General features: G+C 40.6%; 1 protein-coding gene across 1 annotated transcript in view; it reads right to left on the bottom strand.

Moving 5' to 3' along the window:
- Positions 1-25014, bottom strand: part of PLCB1 (phospholipase C, beta 1 (phosphoinositide-specific)) — a 765482-nt gene that overhangs the window by 177387 nt on the left and 563081 nt on the right. The window contains exons 11-14 of the mRNA XM_011998595.1: positions 23621-23778; positions 12406-12488; positions 4658-4742; positions 3452-3629 (exon numbers count right to left, since the gene is read on the bottom strand). Coding sequence (XP_011853985.1) covers positions 3452-3629; positions 4658-4742; positions 12406-12488; positions 23621-23778 — 504 coding nt within the window. The remainder of the gene's footprint in view (positions 1-3451; positions 3630-4657; positions 4743-12405; positions 12489-23620; positions 23779-25014) is intronic.

Here is a 25014-nt window from a genome sequence, read left to right as displayed (position 1 = left end):
CGCCCGCTGCCAGCCTTCTGAAAGTTAGCTGCCCTACTCGATCTATATATAAATGGAGACAGTACCACTGCACTGTCCTCTGAGAAGCTTATAAATGTTTTCACTTGGTTGACACAGTTCAATTACTGAATGACAGCACTGAAAAAAAGTATTGCTTAAAAATCTCCAGGGGAGAAAAGATTTCTGGGACCAACAAGGGTTATTATGTATTGGATTGTTTATTAAGGAAAACCACAGACAACCACTTTATAACGCTGATATTGTATTAGTTAATAAGGTGAATTGATTATATTTTGGATATAAAACGTGTCTTACTAGTATATTAGAGACACATTCTTTTAGGGTATTGCCACTTAAGCATTTTTATAATGAAATTTATCCCAAGTTCTCATTACCTTTTAAACAAAAATCAGAGAGGGGATTCTTTTAATTAAGTAATTTAAAAAAAATTCTTTGGCAGAGCTTTCTACAAAATACTTTATAGGACCCAACAATTCACAGTCATTTCAAATAGCCAATCAGGTCATTCTTTAGTTTATGTGGGAAAGAAAGAATTTGTCTTGCTTTACTGGAAAAAGCAGAAGCCTGATATTTCTCTTGTAAATCTTTGGAGGGATGTTCGGGGAATCTTGTTGAACTATAAAAGATATCTTACTTTACCCTAGTTCGTTAGGACAAGTCTACTAGCAAAGGGCTGAATCCTGCAAGAGGCATCTGGCCTACGGGGGTCATGATAAGTCAACTAGCTTTGAAATACAATACCTTTCACGTTTTTCAAGTTACTGAGTTCCCAATACTGTGAATATCTACAAACCAAATGGTAAATTAGCAGTGCTCTTTATTCAGGGGCCTACCTACGTATTAAAATGTCCAAAAGTTTCCATTGATTGCATAAGAGACGACAGGGCTAGCTTAGGAAATCTACTGAATAACTAACAGATTGTTGCCCTTTCTCTGTATTAAGCAATAACGTTCACAGCCTGTAAAAATCGTCATTTGTGTTATGCATCCTGTTAATAAGAGGAAGAGAACTGGTAGTGGGAAAGGCAGATGGTAAAAAACACAAGCATCCACATGCAAAGGATGACAAGGTTTGCTTGCTAGCATTCAAGGGATAGAGTTTGTGTTAGGAAATAGGTGTGAATGATAGGCCTGTTAATGATATTCACTTCCAAACTTCAAAGAGAACATTTTTACTGAGAACAAAAATTATTTTTGAAAAAATTTTGAGAGACCTGCACAATAATGATGAAAGTCCACATTCACAAGCTACAGGACAAACCCTTTCAAAGAATTATATAATGTCTGTTGATAAAGATTTTAATCTAAACAAAAAAAACAGGCAACTGAGACAGAAAAATAGAAGAAAAGATAAATCAGTCTCAGGCTACATTTTTTTTTTAACCCTGATTGTCCTAGAGTTTATATTTTAATTATTTTAAAATCTTATAACTGATGCATAATAGGCGTACAGAAAAGTACACATATTGTAAGTCCACAGTGCAAAGAATTTTCCCAAATAAACGTGTCTGAGTAAGTGATATCCAGATCAAGAAACAAAACATAACCAATCTCTAGAAGGCTCTTTGGCTCTCTTCTGGTTGCTTTTCCCCCAAGGGAACCCATTATCCTGACTTCTAATAGCATAAATTAGTTTTGCCTGTTTTTTGTACGTTACATAGGTTAAATCATACAGCATGTAGTTTTTTTGTACCTGACTTCCTTTGCTCAGCTTATGTTTATTTATAGTGATTCATCCATAGTTTTCATTTAGCTATAGATCATTCTCATTGCTGCATATTCTTCCTTTGTGTGAATATACCATAATTCATTTATCTGTTGATGGGTATTTGGTTTCCAGTATTTGGCTATTCTGAATACCGCTGCTTTAAGCAATTCTTGTACGTGTCTCTTAGTAAACCTAAATACACATCTTTGTCAAGTATATACCTAGGAATGGAACACCTGAGGTACAGGGACTGCATATATTCAGCTTTTACAGACACTGCTAAGTGGTTTTCCAAATTGATTGCTCCTATGTTTAACTTACAACTGAAAAACTTCCTAGAGTCAAGCTTAAAGTTTCTTCCACTTAATCACCCTGCAATCAGGAGATGTCTGGAATGCAGTCTTCAGATTGCCAAGCTTCTGACTGAACTTGGAAGATAAATTAGACTAAATGACAAATAATCCAAAGGAAATGAGTGACCACTGAATTCTTTTCTCATCAACCACAGAAATCTATTTCGACCTTAATTTAAAAGGGAAAGAAATGATATTAGGAATCCTCTAGGAGCTTCGAAAGATAATTTAAGCAATTTTGCCATGTCACAGATTTTAAAAAGCTCTTCAAAACATGAAAAGATTGAAATGCCCAGAACTCTTCAGCATATCGTCATTGACAATGCATCCAGCGCTCAGTTCTATAGTTAATATTTCCCATTATGAAGCTTAAAGTCATATGGTCACTCTGAAGACTATTTGGCTTACATGGTAGCCAGAATAATGACCTTCTAGAGATGTCTCTGCTCCATGAATATGTTAGCTTGCATGACAAAAGGGACATTGCAGGTGAGATGGAGTTAAGGACCTTGGCATGGGCGCAATTATTCTGGATTATCTGGATGGACTTGAGTTCTTGCCAGCAGAGGACATTTCCTGCCTGTGGTCAGAGGCAGATGTGACCACAAAAGAAAGGTTAGTGAAATGCAGCCTTGCTGGCTTTGAAGCTGGAGGAAGGAGCCCCAAGCCAACGAATGTGGGTGGCCTCTTGAAGCTGGAAAAAGCAAGGAAACAGCTTCTCCCTTAGAGCCTCCAGGAAGGAACACAGCCCCTCCGACACCTGGAGTGTAGCCCAGTGAAACCCAGGGGTCTTCCTGACTTACAGGACTAGAGGATAATGCATTTGTGTTGGTTTAAGCCACGAAGTTGGTAGCAGCAAGAGAAAACCAGTAGTTTAAAACTGTGCAGAAATAGGAATGTTCAAAGTCCTTCAAAGCTAATTTCAGAGCAGCAGAATCTTTTTAATTCTTTTTTTTTTTTTTTTTTGAGATGGAGTCTTGCTCTATCACCAGACTGGAGTGCAGTGGCTAGATCTTATTTTACTGCAACATCTGCCTCCCAAGTTCAAGTGATTCTCCTGCCTCAGCCTCCTGAGTAGCTGGGACTATAGGCACATGCCACTACGCCCAGCTACTTTTTGTATTTTTGCAAAGAGACAGGGTTTCACCATGTTGGCCACCAAAGAAATGGGATTTCACCATGTTGGCCACCAAAGAGATGGGGTTTCACTTATGTTGGCCAGGAGGGTCTCGAACTCCTGAGCTTGTGATCTACCTGCCTTGGCCTCCCAAAGTACTGGAATTACAGGCATGAGCCACCACGCACAGACCAGAACAGCAATTCTTAAACCAACACAGAACATGAGGGGGAGAGCCCACCAACCCCTCACCGGCTCCTGGGGATGAGGGCTCGAACATGCTGGAGGAGTCGCTGCAGGTGTTGGAGGCTTGTTCTGAGAGCTTCTTTTTGCCGCTTCCTTCTGATGACTTGTGTGATTTCTTCTTATTTTTCACCAAAATTTTATACATTAACTCCGTAGGGCTTGGAAGAGGAACTCCAGATTCCAGCTAGTAGAAATGAAAGGCATACTCTTTAAAACTACTGCTCCCTCTTTCAGATCCCCTCCCCAGACCCCCTGTTCAGCTTTGGATACCAAATGTCTAGACTGTTCTTCCCCACCTTCAACACTGCTCATTAAACTCTTAGTGTATCCTGCACAGGCGCTAATTTTTTTTTTTTTTACATCAAAGATATATTTTCATTACTATACTTTTTTTTTTTTGCAACACATTCTACATGAATAAGACCATAGAAATATACTGGTAGATTTGATGTACTAAATCTGAACATTTATGAATTTTCAAGTTTGTACATCTAATGGGAAAATCAATTTCCCACGAGAGGGTCATTAGATATTATATCAGAAAGCATGTGTGCAAGCCACAAGATAGGCTACTTTGAGAAAATCTATAGAATGCCTAAGTTGGTCCTGTATTCTTGGCTTGCAATGAGTGTAGGGACTGGTATAAACTCACTTAAAAATGCATGGAGATCGGGCAAAAGGGTGCAGGAAGGAAAATGTTACTTTAGGATATTTCTGCTGCTTTCCTTCCTAAAACAGAGATATCATCATGGCAATAGGTGACCTGAGTTGTGCCACACCAAAAGGTGCATGCAAGGAAATAGAGAGCAGCCAGCAGGGACAGGCCAAGAAGACATTGTGCCACCTGCAGTGTCCTGTTTTGCCAACCCACTCATCGCAAAGGGGTGTGATGAGGTTCCTTGGGAGTGAGCAGAGGCCTGTCCTCTTGGACTGTCTCTATGGGCTGATTGTAATTGTTGGGAAATCTGCACTCTTGATTGAGTTTCATCAGGCAGCCAGTGAGAGAGAAGAGCATGTGAAGAGGAAGAGAGCAGAGGCACTTCCTGCACCCTTTGTGGGGCCCATTGCTGGTATCCTCCTTGTCAAAGATTTCATCATCAACTACATTAATCTTACCAAGAAACATAAACATGAAAAGGAAGTAAGTCTCCCTCAACCTTGTTCATCAATAATGCACACATTCCTTCAAGGACAAACATCAAAACTGCTTACTGGATATTTTTCCAGGGGCTCCATGAGAAGGGCATCCCCAAAGATCAGTCGGCAGTACTCCGCCATCTTGGCTTGCTGCTTTGGGCTAAGGGAGAGCAAGAACAGAAGAAGGAAGCAGGGAGGCTTATCCAAAGAGCCTGAACAGGATTGTATTTTGTTATTAACTACAGAAAGAAGTGATTCTCTAATCCCACCCATCAGGATTGGTTTTTATCATCCTAGATATTTATCCTAACTTATGTGAATTTGAATAACATACATAAGTGGACAGTGAAAGCATTGACGTGTGAGGTGGTTCCCAGGGCAGACCTGCATAGACACAGGTGGAGGGGACAGCAGGTCATTTGCTGTCACTGGAGCCTTGAAATTCCCAGAGTTAGAGGCTCAGTCCCTTTTGTTTAACTCGCTGATTGCAAGTCAATTGCAAGACACTCGGAGAAAGAACCCTTTCATATTTCCATGTAAATTCTCAAGTGAAATTTGTAAACCACTGCTGCAAAGGAGTGTTTATGAGGAGATGAAAGAGGATAGATAAGGAAGGATGGCAGGGAGGGAGCTGAGTAGGGAAAGAGAGACAATGGAGAGAGAAAAAGAGAGGGAGAGAATCTCAAAATGTAGAAAAGGGCAGACAGGCAAACAAACAGTGTGTCACTTGGGGAGGGGGTCCTGGAGGAAAGATAAAAGTAGCAGGCACCTCGGGGAAAGTTGTGTGCAACTCTTATGTACATAATAGAAAAGCAAAGGTGGTATCATTCTGAATATGTTGCCAGTAGGGACCTGGTATAATGGAAAAAGGCTGGCACTGCAGGGTTTGCTGAGCTGAGCTCCAGAGTCTGAACCACTCTGGGTCTATATAATGAGGAGAATAATAACTGTTCTTGGAAAGGGACAGAGGATGCTGAGAAGATGAAATGAAGTAATGGATGCAAACGCCTTTGAAACATTAAAAGAGCAGGGCAAATGTAAGATGATTCCACTGTTACAAGGCGGCGTCCGCCAGCTAGACTAGACAAATCCTATGCCCAGTAACTTGTAAACACAGCTGATATAGGGGAACATTCATATTCTTTCAACGCTACTGCTTCCCTTGACCTTTCAAAAAGCAATAATTTTTTTCCTCACTTCGTGGAATGTTAAATATCATTATAAAGGTATCCAATTCCTTTAGGTTTTATGGATTTTGAATTTGATCTACAGTCTGTCGAACTTGATTTCCAATAGTTATCTCTACATGCTGCAATGATAATACATTTTAGCAGAACTGTGACTGTACTAAGAATAAGTAACAGCGATGAAAAGCCTTCCTGATGAAAATTCAAATCGATCATAAAATATAATTCTTATTTTCATTCCCTTTTCCATGAATTTAAAGTTTAAGCCTGGATCATGAGCTGTTCTTTTTTTTTTCCCTGGGGTTAGGGGGGTAGTATTGAGGGTTCAAATCATATTGCAGTGGTCCACAGGAAAAGTCACTATTTTGTATTCCTTTTTTTCCTTTTAAAAACAAAGCATGTGCTCTCGGGGGAAAGTGAGTTCTCTGGCATTTGAATATGAACCCCCAAGTCACTGCTTTCTTGGAACCCCAGGGAGAGGCTAAGGAGAGATTCAAAGGACTTGCAAAGTCCTCCACAGCAACCTTGCCCCTTCTCACCAGGCCTCTCTTGGTCTGTATGGGAGCTTACTAAATGGCTTATGCAGCCCTCAGAATACAGTACCACATTCCTCAGTAGTATTAGGGAGAGAAGAAAAACTACTAATCAGAGAATTGATCCTGAAAAGCATCAGAGGTTGTTGCAGAAGGACAAGTCATTAGAAACTGTCTATGAGAGCTTTGGGAGCAGGCAGAGAAGTGGCTGAATAGGTAGGGCCAGCCCCGGGCATCCTTGGGTTCAGGTCTTCTTCCTCCAGTGATAACTTGCACAGGGGTTCAACCGGGTCAGCCTGCACTGTGGCTGCTGCTGATAAGAAATGCATTTGTGCTGGGACGACATGTTCCAGAGTGCACTAAAGAAATGGCCAAACCCTCCATTTCCCTTTTACAGAAAGATGCTGCTCAATATCATGGAGCATTACTTCTTCAAGTGTGGTCCCTGAACCATCAGCAGCATCATCACCAGGAGCTTGTTAGAAGTGCAGATTCTGAATCAGAGACTCTGGGAAACTGGAGTCTGCGTCTTAACAAGCCCTCTTGATTCTGGTGTGTGTTCAAGTTTGAAAACCACTGTGATTGATTAAAATAAGTCAACACGTGCTGAAGTTGATGACATTTTTCCTGAATATTGGAATTGGGAGCCCCGAATTATCTTTAATCAAACACCTGGAGTGAAAGCAGAGCGTTTTACCTGAAAGCCCTGCTCTCAGGATTTTCCAGGGAACCATATTCTCTCCAGTAGAGGAATTTCAGGGAGATGTCCCAAATATCCCCAAACAGGTGCCCTCTGTCAGGAAGTCCCCAAATCAGGCCCAGATAAAGATTTTACTGGAGCCATGATTATCACTCAGTTCCACTAAGGAATCACCTGAGCTGTTAATGCGCAGGTGACAGGATCAAGTCCACAGTCCCCTGATTCACGTAGCTCGGACAAAAGCCCCGGAACGTGCATTTTAAGCCAGCCTGCAGATAATTCTGATGCAGGTGGTTAATAAACCATGGTGGTTACAGCTTAGCTCTTCTATCTCATTCACATCACCTGGGGTCTTATTAAAATGAAGAGTCCAACACAGAGTCCAGGGTGGGGCCCAGGACTCGGCTGCAGCTCTAAGTTGCTCACCAGTGATGCAGATGCTGCTGGTCTGAGGACCACACTTTTAAGAACAAGAATCTATGTCTAATGTAGACGTTTAGAACCTGCCTGAGGGCTGGGCGTGGTGGCTTACGTCTGTAATCCCAGCCCTTTCGGAGGCCGAGGTGGGCAGATCACCTGAGGTCAGGAGTCCAAGATCAGCCTGGCCAACATGGTGAAACCCTGTATTTACTAAAAATGCAAAAGTTTGCCAGTTGTGGTGGTGCGTGCCTGTAATCCCAGCTACTCAGGAGGCAGGAGAATCGCTTGAACCTAGGAGGCGGAGGTTGCAGTGAGCCGAGATTGTACCACTGCACTCCTGCCTGGGTGACAGAGCGAGACCCTCAAACCAAACAGACAAACAAGAACAAAAACAAAAACAAAACCTGCCTCAGAATCGACTGGGATGGACAGAACAAGAGATAGGTGTCCAAGCAAAAAGTAAAATGAGGTATTTGGTAATCAGGCTATCCATGTTCTCAATAAACATGCACACACACCTGATGGAACTAAATCAGAGCAGAGAGCAAATACTGAATTGAAAAAGTCAGAGGAAAACAAACCGACTTTAATTGCAGGTCAGAACTGCAGAAATAAAAGGCATTAAAATTGCAATTAGCAAAAAAACAAAATCCTGACGTGTTTAGAGCATCAGTATCAGCAATTATGGAGATGAAGTGAGAGGAAAAAAAAATCAAAAATGCATTTTGAACTTCAGGTCATAGCAGACATTTCTGAGCATAATGAAATACTCCCAGTATTTTATTATATGCTGGGACAGAGGTCAGGGCAGAGGTCTGGGGCAGAGGTCAATTTTCCCGACTGAGGAACTCACTTGATTTCTTGGGGGTAAATCCTTCAATCTGAATTAAACCAACTTCTTTCCCTATAAAGGAGGAATCTGCAATCCATGGAAATTCAGTACCTTGTTCAAAATTTCACAGTTTTCTGTGGCTGAACATGGGTAAAGCTTACTTTACTTGAATTTGGTGTAGAATTCTTTTTATAAAAGTGCTGGTTCACAAGTAGGATGTCAGAGTCAAGTAGGGCTTTCAAAAATATATTTTCAAGTCTTCTAGAAATTCTAAGTCAGGGTAAGAGTGTAACTCAGGAATCTGCATTTTGAAGACACTTCATGGGATTCCGATGTAGCAACAGGATACATTGAAAGCAGCTAATAGCAGATTCCCTTTTATTGTCCATGGATAGGTGACTTCAGATATTGGGAGAGAAAACCAGAAATTTCAGTGGCTTTTCTCGTTTTTTCTTTCTTTTTTAATAAATTAATTTTTTTTTTTTTTGTTTTTTGAGACAAAGTCTCACTCTGTCACCCAGGCTGGAGTGCAGTGGCGTGATCTCGGCTCACTGCAGCCTCTGCCTCCCGGGTTCAAGTGATTCTCCTGCCTCAGCCTCCTGAGTAACTGGGACTATAGGTACCCGCTACCACACCCACTTTGTATTTGTAGTAGAGACAGGGTTTCACCGTTTTGGCCAGGATGGTCTCGATCTCCTGACCTCGTGATCCGCCCGTCTCGGCCTCCCAAAGTGCTGGGATTACAGGAGTGAGCCACCGTGCCCAGTCCTTTTCTCCTTTTTTTCTAGTGTAAATTTGTTTTGGACGTGTGGCCCAAGTGAGCTGGGACCAGAGTTCTAAACCTGAAATTCCATATATGCAGCACACAGGGGAATAAAATAGTTCATCAGAGATAGCAGATAGGTGTCAGATGTCTTGCTGGTCTATTCCGAGGTCACTGTGCTGAGAAGGATTCTGAGGTTACTTCTAGGTTTAGTGGGAAAGAGTGTTGCTACTGCCTGCTATGGGTTCAGGAACTAGATGAGGTGACTCACAAGTCAAGCATGGGGTTTTAACAGCGAAAGGAAAGCTTATCGGTTTTCTTTGGGTGTGTGCTAGCCTCCCAGGAAAGAATGGTGGCTGAGCAGTTTTGATATCTGAAGGACAAGGGAAATACGAAGCAAGCAACTCCCACCCACTTCCTCCACAATAGAATTTTATCTTTTAGTATTTCACTGCCATTACATTATCTCAGTGGTTTGGGACACAATCATGGCATCCTGGAAAGGCTGTTTTCCTGTTTTCTTTTGTCATATACAAATTATTAATGAACTTGTAATAGCTAAATTTATCATTTTTAAGCCAGTAAGGGCAGTACAACGGCACTAGTCTCTTAGCCTTTGTGCATGATGCAGAAATTAGTTTTCATGTCCAGTTCTGGATCTCTACATGACTGGTGTGAAGAACTGCAAAAACCACCTTGTGTTTAAGCATTACAAGCCACAGAGGTGAACACTTGCTGGCCATTGTCTGGTGGATGCTCTCATTGTCTGAATTTGATGTTTTGAAGGCTCGCAATGCTTCTGTTTAGGTGTAGGAGATGTGTTGGTTAAAAGGTTAAAAGTGTGCATTTTGAAGTCACACTAACTGGATTGGAATCCCATCTCTGTCATGTTTTAGTTACATGGCCTTGAGCAAGTTGTTCATCCTCTTTAGGACTCAGTTTCATCATCTGTAAAATGGCGATAATCATAATATTTACTCTTAGAAGCACCTGGGTTTGCGGTGAGGCTTACATGAGCTGAGGCTTGTAAAATATTTCAAAAACTGCTTGCCACAAAAAAACGTTTAATAAAGGTTAGCTGTTATGTTGGTGGAGGTGGCGGTTGATATTTTTCTGGCTATGTCAAGGGGAAGCTCAGTGTAGCAGGTGTGACAATACAGAATGGAACCATAGCCTTTCATTTTGTCTAATTTAAATAGAAACATCTCTTTAAGAAAATAAGTATGCCAATCCCAGCACTTTGGGAGGCCAAGGTGGGCGGATCACCTGAAGTTGGGAGTTCGAGACCAGCCTAACCAACATGGAGAATCCCCGTCTCTACTAAAAATACAAAATTAGCCGAGCATGGTGGCGCAGGCCTGTAATCCCAGCTACTCGGAAGGCTGAGGCAGGAGAATCACTTGAACCCGGGAGGCGGAGGTTGCAGTGAATCAGGATCGTGCCATGGCACTCTAGCCTGGGCAACAAGAGTGAAACTCTGTCTCAAAAAACAAAAAACAAAACAAAACAAAACAAGAAAAGAAAAGAAAGAAAGAAAGAAAGAAAGAAAGAAAGAAAGAAAGAAAGAAAGAAAGAAAGAAAGAAAGAAAGGAAAAAAGAAAAGTATACCAGATGCCCTTCTTCTATTAAAAAAAAAAAAAAAAAAAGCGTCCTCAAGTTGAAACTACAATGCCTGAAAGAAAAGTGCTAAAGTATTGTGATAGGGTTTGAATCTGCATCTCTGACCAAATCTCATGTCAAATTGTAACCCCCGATGTTGGAAGCGGGGCCTGGTGGGAGGTGATTGGATCATGGGGGTGATTTCTTTTGGTTTAACACCATTCCCCTCGGTACTGTTGTTGTGATAGTGAGTTCTCACGAGATCTTGTTGTTCAAAAGTGTGTGACACCTCCTCACTCTCTCTTAGTCCTCCTCCTGCCATGTAAGACACCTGCTTCCACTCTGTTTTCCCATGAGTAAAAGCTCCCTGAGGCTTCCCCAGAAGCAGATGCCACCAGCCTTCCTGTACAGCCTGTGGAACTGTGAGCCAATTAAACCTCTTTTCTTCATAAATTACTCACTCTCTGGCATTTCTTTATAGCAGTACAAGAATGGACTAATACATATTGTTACAGGCCAATTACAAATGAATGGACAGAGATGAGAAATTGTTTAACAGAGTCAATTGCAAAGCAGAACCATCACAGCAAACTAGGTATTAAATACAGCCTCTAAAGAGGTGCCCCTTTGAGTAAGAACAGAAATAGCATGGAACAGAATAAATTCCTTTCTCTTCCTTTGACCCTCAGAAGCGTTGGAGAAGCTATGTGCCAAAGGATTACATCATTCATTGAATGATTGTTGCATAATGAAACAGAACCACAAGCCAGTAAACGTAATATGGATTTCTGGAGGGCAAACTGAAAAAATACAGATAATTATAAAATTGTCACATTTAACTACTTAGAAATTCTTCAAGTTGAAGTTTGCTCATGACCAATCTGCATCTTTAATATTTAGTGAACTCTTTAAGAATTAGAGAATTGAAGCACGTGTTGCAAGTTACTTGGACAAAGAGGCTCAGTGACCTGGGAAAGGCTCTCATTAGGAAGGAGGGTCAAAAGAAACTTGTAATCCAAATTAGGACAGGTGCTGCTGGCTTTTAGTTGAAAATTCTGGCTTAGGTTCCTGAAATGAAAGCGGGGGCTTTCATTCAATATGGATAACAATCTTTCATTCTGTAGCTCTTTAAAGTGAGTAACTACATGATAAACTAATATACATCTATCAGATATAAATGTGTCTCTCTTTGGTAATGTGTGCTAAAATGAATATAAAACAGTGAATTCAAAATAACCTTTTCTTTGTGTAGCTCAGCAATACATGCAGGCTATTTTGAAATTGGCAAATACAAATATTGACAAACGGGAAAGCCAGTCAAAAGGGGGAATATGGAGGTTTGGTGAACTGAGTTCTGTGTAAGTGCAAATTGGTAAAATGGAATTCACAGCTCTCCTTCCACCTGCCACAAGGTGATGTTGGACTCAAATTGTGTGCAATAGAAGGAACTCATGAAGGAGAGTTATAAAAGTGGCCCACAGCACCCCAAATCTATGACAGAGACATGTATTGTGTAGGAAAACATGTTCCATTGCATTGCAAAAAGAAGAGATTTTAATTTAAAAACCATACTATGGTATGAAAATAGATCCTACAAGTCCAATGGACAATTTTAATGTTGATTATTTTAAGTGAATTCCATCACCTACAAATGAAAACATGCCAGTTAATATATAACATGACTGAAGAACACCATTAATAATGTCAAATAATTTTAAATCTGATAAACAATTACTCAGTATGCCTCATTTGGGAAAAAGACTCTTTCCTGAATATGTTGAATACTTACGAATCCACATGGTTCTCAAATGAAAGGAGAATTGGAAAAGGTGAAGTCTTAAATGCACACTCCGCAATTGCTTCTATCACTTCCTGAAAATGAGAACACATGTATATTCAGTATGCCAGAAATTTTCATCTGTATATTCTTGAGGTGTATTAAATCTATTAATATAGTTGTCTTTTCCATTCAGAGAATTGTATCAAATGGCCTGAAATGGCTAGAAGGGATTTCGAGGGCTGCTGGACGGTGCTATTTCCGACTCTTGATTCTGCAAAGTTATAAGAAGATTGGATTTTGGTGGAGGGGAGAGAGAAATGCAAAGGAGAGGATTCTCCTGTCTGCTAATTGTATCTATTTTTTAATAATGAAAGAAATCTAATCATATTATAAATATTTGGGACAGTAAGAGAAGGCAAAAATTTTCACCCACAAATCCACTTTCTGAACCAAACCATTGTTAGCATTTCATTATATTCACTTCTAGTCTGTCTCTCATGGATTTATGTAGTTTAGTTTTAGTTACAGTATATACTCAACTTGTATTTTTAAAAAGCATTGTTATTGAGATGTAACTTTTTTGAGATATAATCTGCCCATTAAAAGTGTACAGTTCAATGGTTTTTAGTATATTCAGAGTCACACGAGCACCATCTCAATATAAGTTAGAACATTTTTATCGCCTCAAAAAGAAACCATGTACCCACTAGCAGCCACTCCCCATTCCTGCATCCCACCCCACACACCTAGTCCCAGGCAATCATTCATCTGCTTTATGTCTTCATAGATTTGCCTATTTTAATTATTTCATATAAATGTAACCATACAATATATGGTTGTTTGTACTGACCATCTTTCACTTAGCATGGTTTCAAAGTTCATCCATGTTGTAACATGTATCAGTACTTCAATTTTCAATCTGCATTTTTAAAAATGTATGTGCCACAAGTTTCAATATGTGTACAAAATTCTAGAAAGTAAAGGTATCAAAATTGATTTAACCATTCCCCAACTGTTGGACAGCTACATTTGCAGAGTTGTCATTCAAATAATTCTACAAATAACATCTTCATTTTTTCCCTAATATCTTGAATGATTTTCTGGGAATGAATTCTCGGAAGGGAAATTCTTGATTTAAGAATATGAATACTCTTACAGTCCCTCATGTATCTTCAAATTGCTTTTCATTTTAGATTGCCCAGAATAAGGCATGCAGGACCAGATTTCAAGGCATATTCACCAGTTTGGGGCATTATTCTTAAAAATGTTTTTCTTATTTAAATGGTAGTAAAGTGCAGTCTCATTTATTATTTAATTATATCACTTTCAGTAGTAGTGAGGTTTCATATTCCCATACACTTGTTTTTAGTTATATTTATTTTTTTCATATTCTCCTTTTAAGTAGGTATTTCCACTCCTATTCCTTACGCCTGAGCCTTTTCTGCTATCGTCTCTACCTTCCCCATTCAACGTATAGCATTCTTTATATCCACTCCTGAAAGCTATTTCCCTGGCCCTAGAGTATAAATAAGGCTTTCTAATTCTGTACTATATTTGCATATATCCTCTAAGAAGGATTTGCCTGCATGGAGCGAGAAGAATCACTTTTACTGTTTCTTAGAAATGAACTCACAGATTATCTTTCACACATAATCAGTTTAACTTTTATGATAGTTGAGTCTGTCAAAAAAAAGCAAGCACTATAAAAGGTAAGCAACATCCAGATTTTAAATGCTATATTTGATTTATTTAAGCACAGGCTTTGGATTCAAACAGACTTTTGAATCCTTGCCTCTGAGATTTACAAGCTGTGTGACCTTGGGAAAATCACTTAATGCCTCTGTGTATTGGTTTGCTGACCTATAAAGTGGGGGCAATAAACCTCACTTCACAGATCTGTCGTGAAGACGCAGCAAGAGAAGGCAAAGGACTCAGCTCATCATGGTTATATATTCTCAGTTCAACTAAGGTGCAGAGATATTAACTGACTTATCTTAAGTCATAGAGAAGAGAATCCCAGGAAGGGATTGAATCCCAGGAAGGGATTAAACCCCAGGAAGATTTGTCTGACTCTAGAGCTTATTAATACCCAACCATTGCAGTAACTTCCATGTAGCTAATAATCTCAGCCAACTAAGAGCAAAGCCCTCAAAAGAACTGAGAATAGAGGTCATCAAGGATGTGGATACTAAGTGTGGGAAAAAAAGGGCTGGATTTTGTTTATTTCATAAATTTGGCACTAGTGTATCAGGTAAAGGATAAATACAGTAGAGCCATTCTCGCCTCCTCTCCTTCTCTCACATCTTTTAATTCCTCAGCAATCTTGTCCAAAATAGATCCCGAGTACAGAAGTGTCAGCACCTCCACTGCTATCATCCTAATACAAAAACCACTGCAGTCACTGCTGTGTTAGATTTTATCATCATTGCCACTTATTTGCTTCCCCCTTCCTTTGGGAGGAGTCTATCTACACACTCTGTTGACCATAGGCTTGGCCGTGTGTTTTATTTTGGCCAAGGGCCTGGGTGTGAAAATGACATGTGCTGCTGCTGAGTAGAGTCTTGAAGTTCCATCATGTTGTTGTCCAGCCATTTCTCTTTCTCTTCTCCCATGAGTCCAGTGATATCATAGATGGGGGTTGTTCATTCAATATGAATTCCAAACAATAGCAATCAGAGCCACAGCTGACATCTAACCTGAGTAAGAAGTAAACCTTTGTGGCTGTAAATCACTGTGATCCTGGGGTTTCTTTTTATTGCAGAAAAACCTAGGAGAAGCTGACTGACAGAGTCTTTTTACTGCTTTCCTGGCTTCTAGTGCTTGCCGCTGTATTCCACACCATAGCCAGAGTCATTGCTCCTAAACATGAGTAGACAGTTTCACTCCTTTTAATAAACTTTCCAATGACTTCCCATTTCACATGGAATGAAATCCAAATTCATTATCATCATCTACAGAGCCTAACTTGATCTGGCACCTGCCATTTCTTTAAATTCATCTCCTTTTCCTCTCCCTCTCTGTCACCTGGATACAGTCCATTGATCTTGTTGCTTTTCCTTGAATATATCAGGCATGCTTTCATCTCACCATCTTTGCACTGTGTTCCTTCAGTCAAAAATACTCACATGAAAGCATGATTTATTGCATTGATTTGGGAGTAAGTACAGCATCTGTGCCTAAACATCACCTTACCAAAGGCCTGCCTCCACCATCCAGACAGCATAACTCAGCTCTCTCTTTTCCTTGCCCACTGATTTAGATTGTTTTAAAGGGCATGTTTCTATGCACTGTATCTTTGTGTTTATTTTGATCTATCTTTCCTCACTAGACAGTGTAAACTTCTTGAGGTAAGAACTTGTTCTCTTCACTGTTCTGCTAAGGCATATTCTAGATGCTCACAAAATACTTTCAGATGAATGAATGAATGAACTGATATGTAACAGAAGAGAAACAGAATTTATCTAGTTGTGTTCCCATTTATTCTTCTATTGACTAGCTCAGAGATCAGCACACATTCTACATAAAGGACCAGGTAGTGTTTTTGGCTTTGCTGGACATAGAACTTCTATTTCTATGGCAACTATTCAACTCTGCCTTTGAAGCTTGTGATGATTAATTTTATGTGTCAACTTGACTGGGTCATGGGGTGCCCAGATATTTGGTTAAACATTCTTCTGGGTGTCTCTGTGAGGGGTTTCTGGAAGAGATTAACATTTACATTGGTAGACCGAGTTAAGCAGCCTGCCCTCCCTAATGTGGATGGGCCTCATTCAATCCACTGGAAGCCTGAATCGGAGAAAAAAAAAAAAAAGAAAGAAAAGACAGAGTAAAAGAGAATTTGCTGTTTCTGCTCGAGTGTTTTTGAGCTGGGACATCGGTCTTCTCCTACCTTGAGACTTGGACTTGTACTGCAGCTTACACCATTGGCTCTCCTTATTCTTACGCCTTTGGATCAGGACTGCCATTGTACCATTAGGTCAGCTGGGTCTCCAGCTTGTCAACTGAAGATCTTGGAATTTCTCAACCTCCATAACCACATGAGCCAGTTCCTTTTAATAACTCTGTCTCTCTAGAAAGAGAGCCAGTCCAGACTAATGCATAGCCCCAAAGCAGCCACAGATAATATGCAAACAATTGGATGTGGCTATGTTCCAACAAAGCTTAATTCACAAAAGCAGATGGCAGGATAAATGTGGCCTGCAGAAGATAATTTGTTGACCTTTGGACTAGTCTGATCATTGGCCTAAGCAAAGCTTAAAACTTGATTGTAACCAAAGTAAATGTAATTTTGTATTATAGAAGGTTGAATGTTGATTCATACTCAATAGCCAGATTAATTTTTTTTTTTTTTTTTTTTTTTTTTTTGGAGTGCAGTGGCCAGATCTCAGCTCACTGCGAGCTCCGCCTCCCAGGTTCCCACCATTCTCCTGCCTCAGCCTCCCGAGTAGCTGGGACTACAGGCGCCGCCACCACGCCCGGCTAATTTTTTGTATTTTTAGTAGAGATGGGGTTTCACTGTGTTAGCCAGGATGGTCTCGATCTCCTGACCTCGTGATCCACCCGTCTCGACCTCCCAAAGTGCTGGGATTACAGGCTTGAGCCACCGCGCCCGGCCCCAGATTAATTTTTTAACAACTTCATGGCTGAAATTTCCAGTAAACATTGAGCTTTAATTTTTTTTAAAGTCCTTCAAATATACATGTAAATAAAAGTGTAGTTAGTCTTTGCTACCTGTTGTTTTTCTTGAAATGAAGTCTTGCTCTGTTGCCCAGGCTGGAGTGCCATAGCATGATCTCGGTTCATTGTAACCTCTGCCTCCTTGGTTCAGGAGATTCTTGTGCCTTAGCTCCCAAGCAGCTGGGACTACAGGCACGTACCACCACACTCAGCTAATGTTTTGTGTTTTTAGTAGAGATGGGGTTTTGCCATGTTGGCCAGGCTGGTTTTGAACTTCTGACCTCAACTGATCTGCCTGCCTCAGCCTCCCAAAGTGCTGGGATTACAGGCATGAGGACTGTGCTGGCCAGCTTTGCTAACTTTTCTGATGATGGCTCTCTTCGTTGTCTATTTGAGAACTTCTCCAGCCACCTTTAATAATGAAAGTGGATTGTGGGCTCGCCTCATTGGTATTTAGGCCAAGGAGAGTTAAATCTGAAGGTGGGTAAGCCCCTCCTCCCCTCCTCTAATTTAGGAAGTGAGTATGTAGTTTCAGGTCAAATCTCTCTCATATCTTTATCTTAGGCTGATAAAATGTGAGTGCTTCTCTGGGCCTGCTCTTAGAATTGTAGGGAGTCCATGCACCCCCATCTTCGTAGCTCCCTGGGTTTCATTCTCTCTTCCCACAGTGGGGATGCTAGTGTGGTCTGAACTACAACTGGGCCACTGGGGTTCCTAGATTTTCCTGTCTTGCTTCCCCTGCTTTTCCCTTTGTCCTGCCTCTGACATTGTGTACTTCTGATCTTGTGTGCTTGACTTAGGACTCATGTTTGCAGTGGAGCATCCAAGCTCATCTGTTGTTCCCTTCTCTGCTCCTACTGGACCCCTAACCAAGGCCTGGGCTGTGTTTAGTTTACTACAATTTGGGCTTCTGGTACCTTCCTGGAAGTGAAGTGGATGCCATGGGTTGAGCGTAGAGGATGCCCACAGCTTCTACCATGGCAGCCTTACAGATAACTTAATTCAGCCCCCCACCTTCACTCTGGCTTAATAAGTCCATGCCCATGTAATACACAACCATTATATTTACAGAAAGAAAGCTAAGATTTGACTTTTATGCATTTCAATGATAGCATCAGAAGCTCACATTTATAGAGTAGTCACTGCATGCCATGCATAGTTTAAGCAATATTTGTGTATTAAGTACAGTTACTGAATGCTTACTTATAATCACCCCAGGAGGTAAACACTATTATCATCTCCATTTTGCTGGTAACAAAGGAAACTTGCACTGGGAAGGAAGCTTCTCCAAGGTCTTGCAGCAACTGAATGGAAGAGCTGGTACTGGACCCCTGTCAGTCAGCTCCAGAGAGCATCCTTGCCTTCTGCGTTCACCTTTCTCTCTTTCTCACCCATCCTTCTCCCTCCTCTCTCTGTCCACCTCTCCCCATCTCTACCATAACCATAACTTTAGCTAGCAGCTTAGGAAACCTTTTGCAATTATTAAACCAAAAAAAAAAAAAAGAATTACTAAATTTCATCTAATAATTTTTAGTTAAGAGCAACTGAAAACTTTAGAAGTTCCACTGGAGAACTTTCATGCTTTTGTGCCTTTGAAATATTTTGTATGGTGTGCATGATCAGTCAGAATGAGAAAACCAGTTATCGCTTTTAAGTTTCACTCTTTCATACTTGCCATAATTGGTAGACATTGGATGTGAAAGTACAGTAATGCTCCATTGTTCCTTATCAAGCCAAAACTGTTTTTCAGAGGCTTGTAGCACTAGATTCAATAATCTATAAACCGTATGGTTCAATTACTAAACTCCAGTGAGACAAACTGCCCTTGAAATCCTTTATCCTTGACAGACAACAGTAGGTGTATTTGGATATCCATTTTATAAGTGCATTTAGGTAGCAGTGAAATTGCATCCTAAATTATTGTTTCTCTCAGGGAATGAATGACACTTTATTTTCAGAAATGCTCAATTTAACCTACACAAATTTAATACATTTTCCTCATATATTTTATTACATTATCCAGTTTTCCATCTTGTATAATTGCTGGTTAAAAGGAAGCTGCCTAAAGGGAGAAAAATCACTCAGGGAAAGAGGTGGGTGGGTGGTGTCAAGCATAAGGAGAAAGGATATTGGATGGGAGAAGACAGAATGAAAACCAAGTGCTGAATTGCTATGTCTAGGCCACCAGGAAGACTAATGTGATGAGGCATAGAAACAGATACATGGGACAAATAATAAAGCCAGACTACAAAACAAAAAGCCCTTCATAAAGAGGCTGAATGTCTCCTTTCCCAGAGCATAACTTTTTATTTTGACCCATACAGTCAATAGGGAGCAAATGCCAATAGGATCTCTTGCTTTTGGGATCTATCACACAGAAGGTTTCCAGGTCACACACACTGAAAGCAGATACACTGGGGGACATAAAAATGAACTCCGCAATCAGTGTATTTTGCTGCAGTACTATGCAGTGGAGCTATAGAATATAGTCTCATTATACTGTGAATATCTGGCCCAAAAGTTCAGGGCAGCTAAAACTGGCAAATGTTGGGGGAATGTTTTCCCTGCCTCTACCAACATATTATGTGTAGGATGGAGAAAGACAAATTCACTTATCTGATGAGCAGAGGCAAGAAAGACTAAAAATGGAGGTTATGCTATATTTGATCTACTTGCTTTGGGAAGGGAAAATTCATCCAAAAACATTTATTGAGCACCTACTATATGTCGGGTTCTGCTCAAAGAAGAGAACTTGGGACAGATCAGGGAACAGAACAAAGAGCCCTGTCTTTGTGGAGCTTATGCATTAGTAGAAGAGACAATAGACAAGGGACATAGGAATTAAGCAAATTAGGCAGATTGTTAGAAGGTGATATGATAAGAGCCTTAGGAAAATACAATACTAAAAAGTTGGCATGTCAGGGTTATAAAGCGTGGGGATTGGGAGTGGTGGCTGGCGACAGTAGTAAATAGATCGGTCCCAGGAGGCCTCACTGAGAAGGTGACATTTGAGGAAGGCTTCAAGGAGACAAGGGAATAACCAGGCAGATACCTATGGGAAGACCATTCCAGGCAGAGAGAAGAGCCTGTGCAAAGGCTGTGAGGTGGGACCAGCCTGGCACAGCCAAGGAACAGCAAGGTCAGTATAGTTGGAGCCCAGTGGGTGAGGGGGGAAAGCAGTAAGAAACAAGGTAGTGGGGGGATTGCAGATTATGTAGGCCCTTGTGCCTTGTTTCTCTTCTTACTCTTTCTTACAAAGTCACCTTACACACTGGGTTCAGGGAAAGCAGACTGTAGGCTGATAATCATGCAAGCAGGGTTGGGACTAGGATGAGGCAAGAGAAGCGACTAAGTGCAAAATTTAAAGAGACACTCACTCTCTAGTGCCAGCTCCGTGCTTACACGGCCCTGAGAGCAAAGACACCCTTAAATTTTACTTGCTAGGTAACTTACTTGCCTTCCTCTAGTCTCAGTCCTGATGCAAAGCATCCTTGCTACTATATATCTGTCTGCAAAATAGGTTGGCATTTCTACTCCCCACATCCATCCTCACCCACTGTCACCTACCCACATCTCAGCCAGAACTGTCTATCCTGCTATGGGCATTAGCAGGAGGAACAGCTGGAAAAACCAACTGGGATGATGAATTCACTCCTCTCTTTAGCCATCCTGGTTACCTCCCCACTCCCAACTCTAGCAGGCAGAGAGAGGAAGCAGCATTCTGGGCTAGATTTTGTCTTTAAGCCTCTCACCCGCTGGCAAGTGTGTGGACATGGTTGAGAAGCCTTGCTTCCAGAGCCCAGGAAGATGTATTCAATCAGCCCGTGACTCTGGGATTACAGATGTAATTGAAGAACCACTTCTATGATCGAGTGCACAAGGAGAGTCACTCCAAGTTGACTCAATGGCAGGCAGAGGCCAAGAAGCAAATGCTCCACATAAAATAAATATGCCTCAGGATATGCTTGCTGTTTATTCTCCCCCAAGGAACTCAGAGAACTTGGAGGATTTCAAATTATTAAGAAAATAACAATTGCTTCTCACAATGTCTCTGGAGGGTAGACAGGGCAGTGGCCTGGGAAGGGGGGCAGGTCTTCCTGGCGGACGGACAGTGTGTGGTGCCACCAGCTCTCAGCTCCATCAGGGCATGCTGTCTGCCATTCCAGGAGCATCATCATCCATCAACAGACAGATGAGCCCAAGATGCACTGGCTCCACACGAGGGTCACCTGTCTCCACTTTTTCTTAAAGAGCCCAACTATGTTAAACTGCATCTTAGGTAGTTGACAAAGGACCACAGCAAGGTCTGAGAGGGAGGAAGCGGGACTATGGAATGAATTTTAAAAAACATTGATTTTCCACTTAAGAAAATGCAAGGGTCATAATCGTGCTCAATTTCAGAAACAGACACAACTTTTAAAGATTTCAATCAGAATTAACGTCAACCCCATATTCAACTTTGTTGTAAAATTTACGTGAAGGGGGCTATTTTCTCTAATTATTGCATTGTAGGCTAAGTTGAAGAAATCATGAAAAGTCATATTCCTTAGGCACAACATAATACGCATATTTTTAGGTGTGAATGATATTACTGCTGAAAAAATTTTTATTATTGTCTAATACAGCAACTTCGATCAGAAAAATCCTTTTGTTTAAACAGAAACTTGGCTGTCCCTTGAAAATCTTGCTTCTTGTTAGCTGCTGTCTTCAGTGATCACTGTGTATTTTCTCACATCTCAAGTGTTTCACAGTAAGAAGCTGGGTTTGGGATCTTTTTGCTCTCAATGCTACTTCTAAAACACTACCTTTCAATCTTCTGAAAAAAAAAAAAATCCTAGTTCCCATGAAGCAGCCAAAAGAGTTTTTACCTCTTCACTTCTGCCATCTACTGAGCCACCCTCATTCAGCAAAGAGTTGGCAAGTGGCTCACAGTTTCTTCATTCAAAGCTTTTTCACTAACCTTGGCAATATTAACATTATATTCATCCCATATTCTAGCTTCTTAGTACTCTAATCTCCCATTTTCAATGGCCTTGTCTCCACTCACCTTAGTTACTTACATACTTGGACTCTGTTTCCTTGGTTGCTTCAGATAAGAGTTGGTGACACTTCCCTGAGACCCAGGTATCCCAGGCAATAGGGCTTATGCCTTGGGACCTAGTGCAAGAGGTTGTCCTCTAGCCCTTCTCTTCTGATTCCCATTTAAAGGGGTGAAAAAGCCTGAGTCAGCCAAGAGAACATTTTCCCTGAAGCCCACACCTTCTTTCTCCAGTCACTCTCCAAGTACCTAGGACCCCAGATTTCCCCTACTCCAACTGCCCCAACCCCCTGGGGAAGGCTCTTTGCAGGAGATGTGGACAGACTTTAGACATTTGGGCTTGGGTGTCCATACACATGAATGTGAGGCCCTTTGTGGTGCAAAATAGAGCTAAAGTTGGAAAAAGAAGAGAGACCAAATGCACCTCATTTCTCATTAACAAGAATGACTGATGCATCTTTATCAATAACAGCTTTAGTCCTGCTTCCTAGATAGGATTTACTAAGATACCCTCTCATAGGATTGTTCCTGCTTGCTGACAGCACCCAATCCATTGCAAAACCCTTCTCCCTTGAACCATCCCCCAAATCGCCCACTATAAGCCCAAGTTCTGTAACTCCTCTCTGATACACTTTTACTGAGATACCCCAGCTCCCCACAACATGTGTTCTCCTTTGTTGTATGAGCAAACAAACCCAACTTGACCACAGGTATGTTCCCGGGGGTCTTTGACTGGTTGGCATCACCATTCCAACAGCTAGCATCACAGAATGGAATCTTATCTAATAATTAACAGTAGTAATTAATATTATCATCCTGAAAAGAAAGTCAAAAAATCTAGAATTACCTGAAACAATATTAATGAACTTTCTAAACAATGCGGAGTGAAAAAAGCAAGTCATAAAATAATGTATACTATAGTGTGAATCAATGTACAAGTGAAAAAAATTGGTGAAGTTACATCATTTAGGGCTGCACATAAATTTGTACTTTGTGCTCTAAAGAAGTGCAAAGTAGGGATCACTGTAATAGTCAGGACAGTGGTCACCTCTGAGGGTAAACAGGTCATTCTGATGGGAATGGATACATGGAAGTGTTTCAGGTACACCCAAGTTTCTATTTCTCAATTTAGATGGTAGTTACATGGATGCATACTTTATAGCCATTAGTTAAAGCATCTAAATAAGTTGTCTGCATTCTTTAAGTATGTACATTTCACAAAAATAAAATGCAAGAAATTAGGAGTAAGAGTGCTAAAGAGGACAAGACAAATACATTGATATTTCCTTTCACAAGACAGTTTCCTTAGAATTTGGTTAGCATGGATTAATTCACCTGATGCCAATTATTCATGAATAAACAGCCAAATTTTAGCCTCCGAAATTGCAAAGATGATTAACAGCCTTTGGACTTCATTGTGATGACTGGGACTTTCTACCTTAGAAGGCTTTAACCAAAAGGAATCAGGTGTCCCCAGCTGCCTCTCTTAGTAACATTCATATACCCTACCTTGAAAGATATTTCAGTTGTCATGGTGAAGCCATGGGTGATGACAGGTTCCTCTTCTGCAGTTCGTCCCTTCCAGCAGTCCAGCTCCACACAGCGACAACCAGACAGAAGCACTTGGCGATACATCTCAACAGAGGAGTTTCCAGCCAGTTGGCCAGCTATAAAACACCAACAAAACAAACCCCAGATTCCCAATAAGCAAGGAAGACAGTGGTGCTTTCTTAGAAAGGCTCCTCAATAGTGGGAAAACAGAGTCTAAGAGCTGGAGCAGTTATTCTTTGCCTTTCTTCTGCCTCAACACACCAGAAGGTAATGGCTCAATCTCAAATAGAATCTGTAGTAGTGCTTTGGGGAAAGATAGGGCATTGTAACAATAACAACGATGCACGTTTATTAACTATTTACCATGTGCCAATTACAGGTTTTTGGACTGTATATATATTAAACATTTAATCTGCACCAAAAAACTCTGTGGTATAACTATTTAATAAAAAAAAAATACCCATTTCACATAATAAAATGGCACAGAGTTCAGTTGCCCAAGTTTCCACTGCTAAGAAGTAGAAGATCCAGGATTATAGCATCAAAACTCACTCTTTTAATTCTGACTGCCTCCTGATGAGAATTTATTGCTGGAAGACTGTTCTTTTATATAAGCCAGCTGCCTCTGACATGTTTGCTGAAGGCACAAATGCTGAGAAAGCTAAACATTCTGTTTTTAAAAGGCTCTTCTAAAAAAATAAATTTAAATTAAACAGAGGAGTGCAAAACTTATTCTCTAATAATTACAAAATGTTGTTGAAAGAAACTAAAGAAGATCCAAATAAATGGAAATACACCTCATGTTCATGGAACAGAAGACTTGGTATTGCTAAGATGACACTACTCCCCACCATTGGCCTAAAGATACAATTCTTATCAAAATCTCACCAGGCTTTTTTGGAAAAAAGGGACAAGCTGATCCAAAGTTCATACAGAAATGTAAGTAACCTTAAATAGCCAAAGCAATCTTGAAAAATAAGAACAAAGTTGGAGGAATCACACTTCTCAAAACTTACAACAAAGCTACAGTAATCAAGACCATGTGGTAGTGGCATAAAGAAAGACATATAGACTAATGGAAATAGAACTGAGATTTCCAAACTAAACCCTCAATTTATGGTCAACTGACTTTCAACAATTGCCAAGACAATTCAGTGTGAAAGAACAGTCTTTTCAACAGTGTTGGGACAACTGGATAGCCACACACACACAAAAGAAGAAGAATCCTTACCTCATAACATACAGAACTAAATTCAAATTGGATCAAGTGTATAAATGTAAGAGCTAAAACTACAAAACCTTTAGGAGAAAACATAGCAGTAAATTTTTTGTGACCTTGATTAGGCAATGGG

This window comes from Mandrillus leucophaeus, unplaced genomic scaffold (assembly GCF_000951045.1).
Source record: "Mandrillus leucophaeus isolate KB7577 unplaced genomic scaffold, Mleu.le_1.0 Scaffold116, whole genome shotgun sequence".
NCBI lineage: Eukaryota > Metazoa > Chordata > Mammalia > Primates > Cercopithecidae > Mandrillus > Mandrillus leucophaeus.
This window is presented reverse-complemented; position numbering and strand designations above follow the sequence as displayed.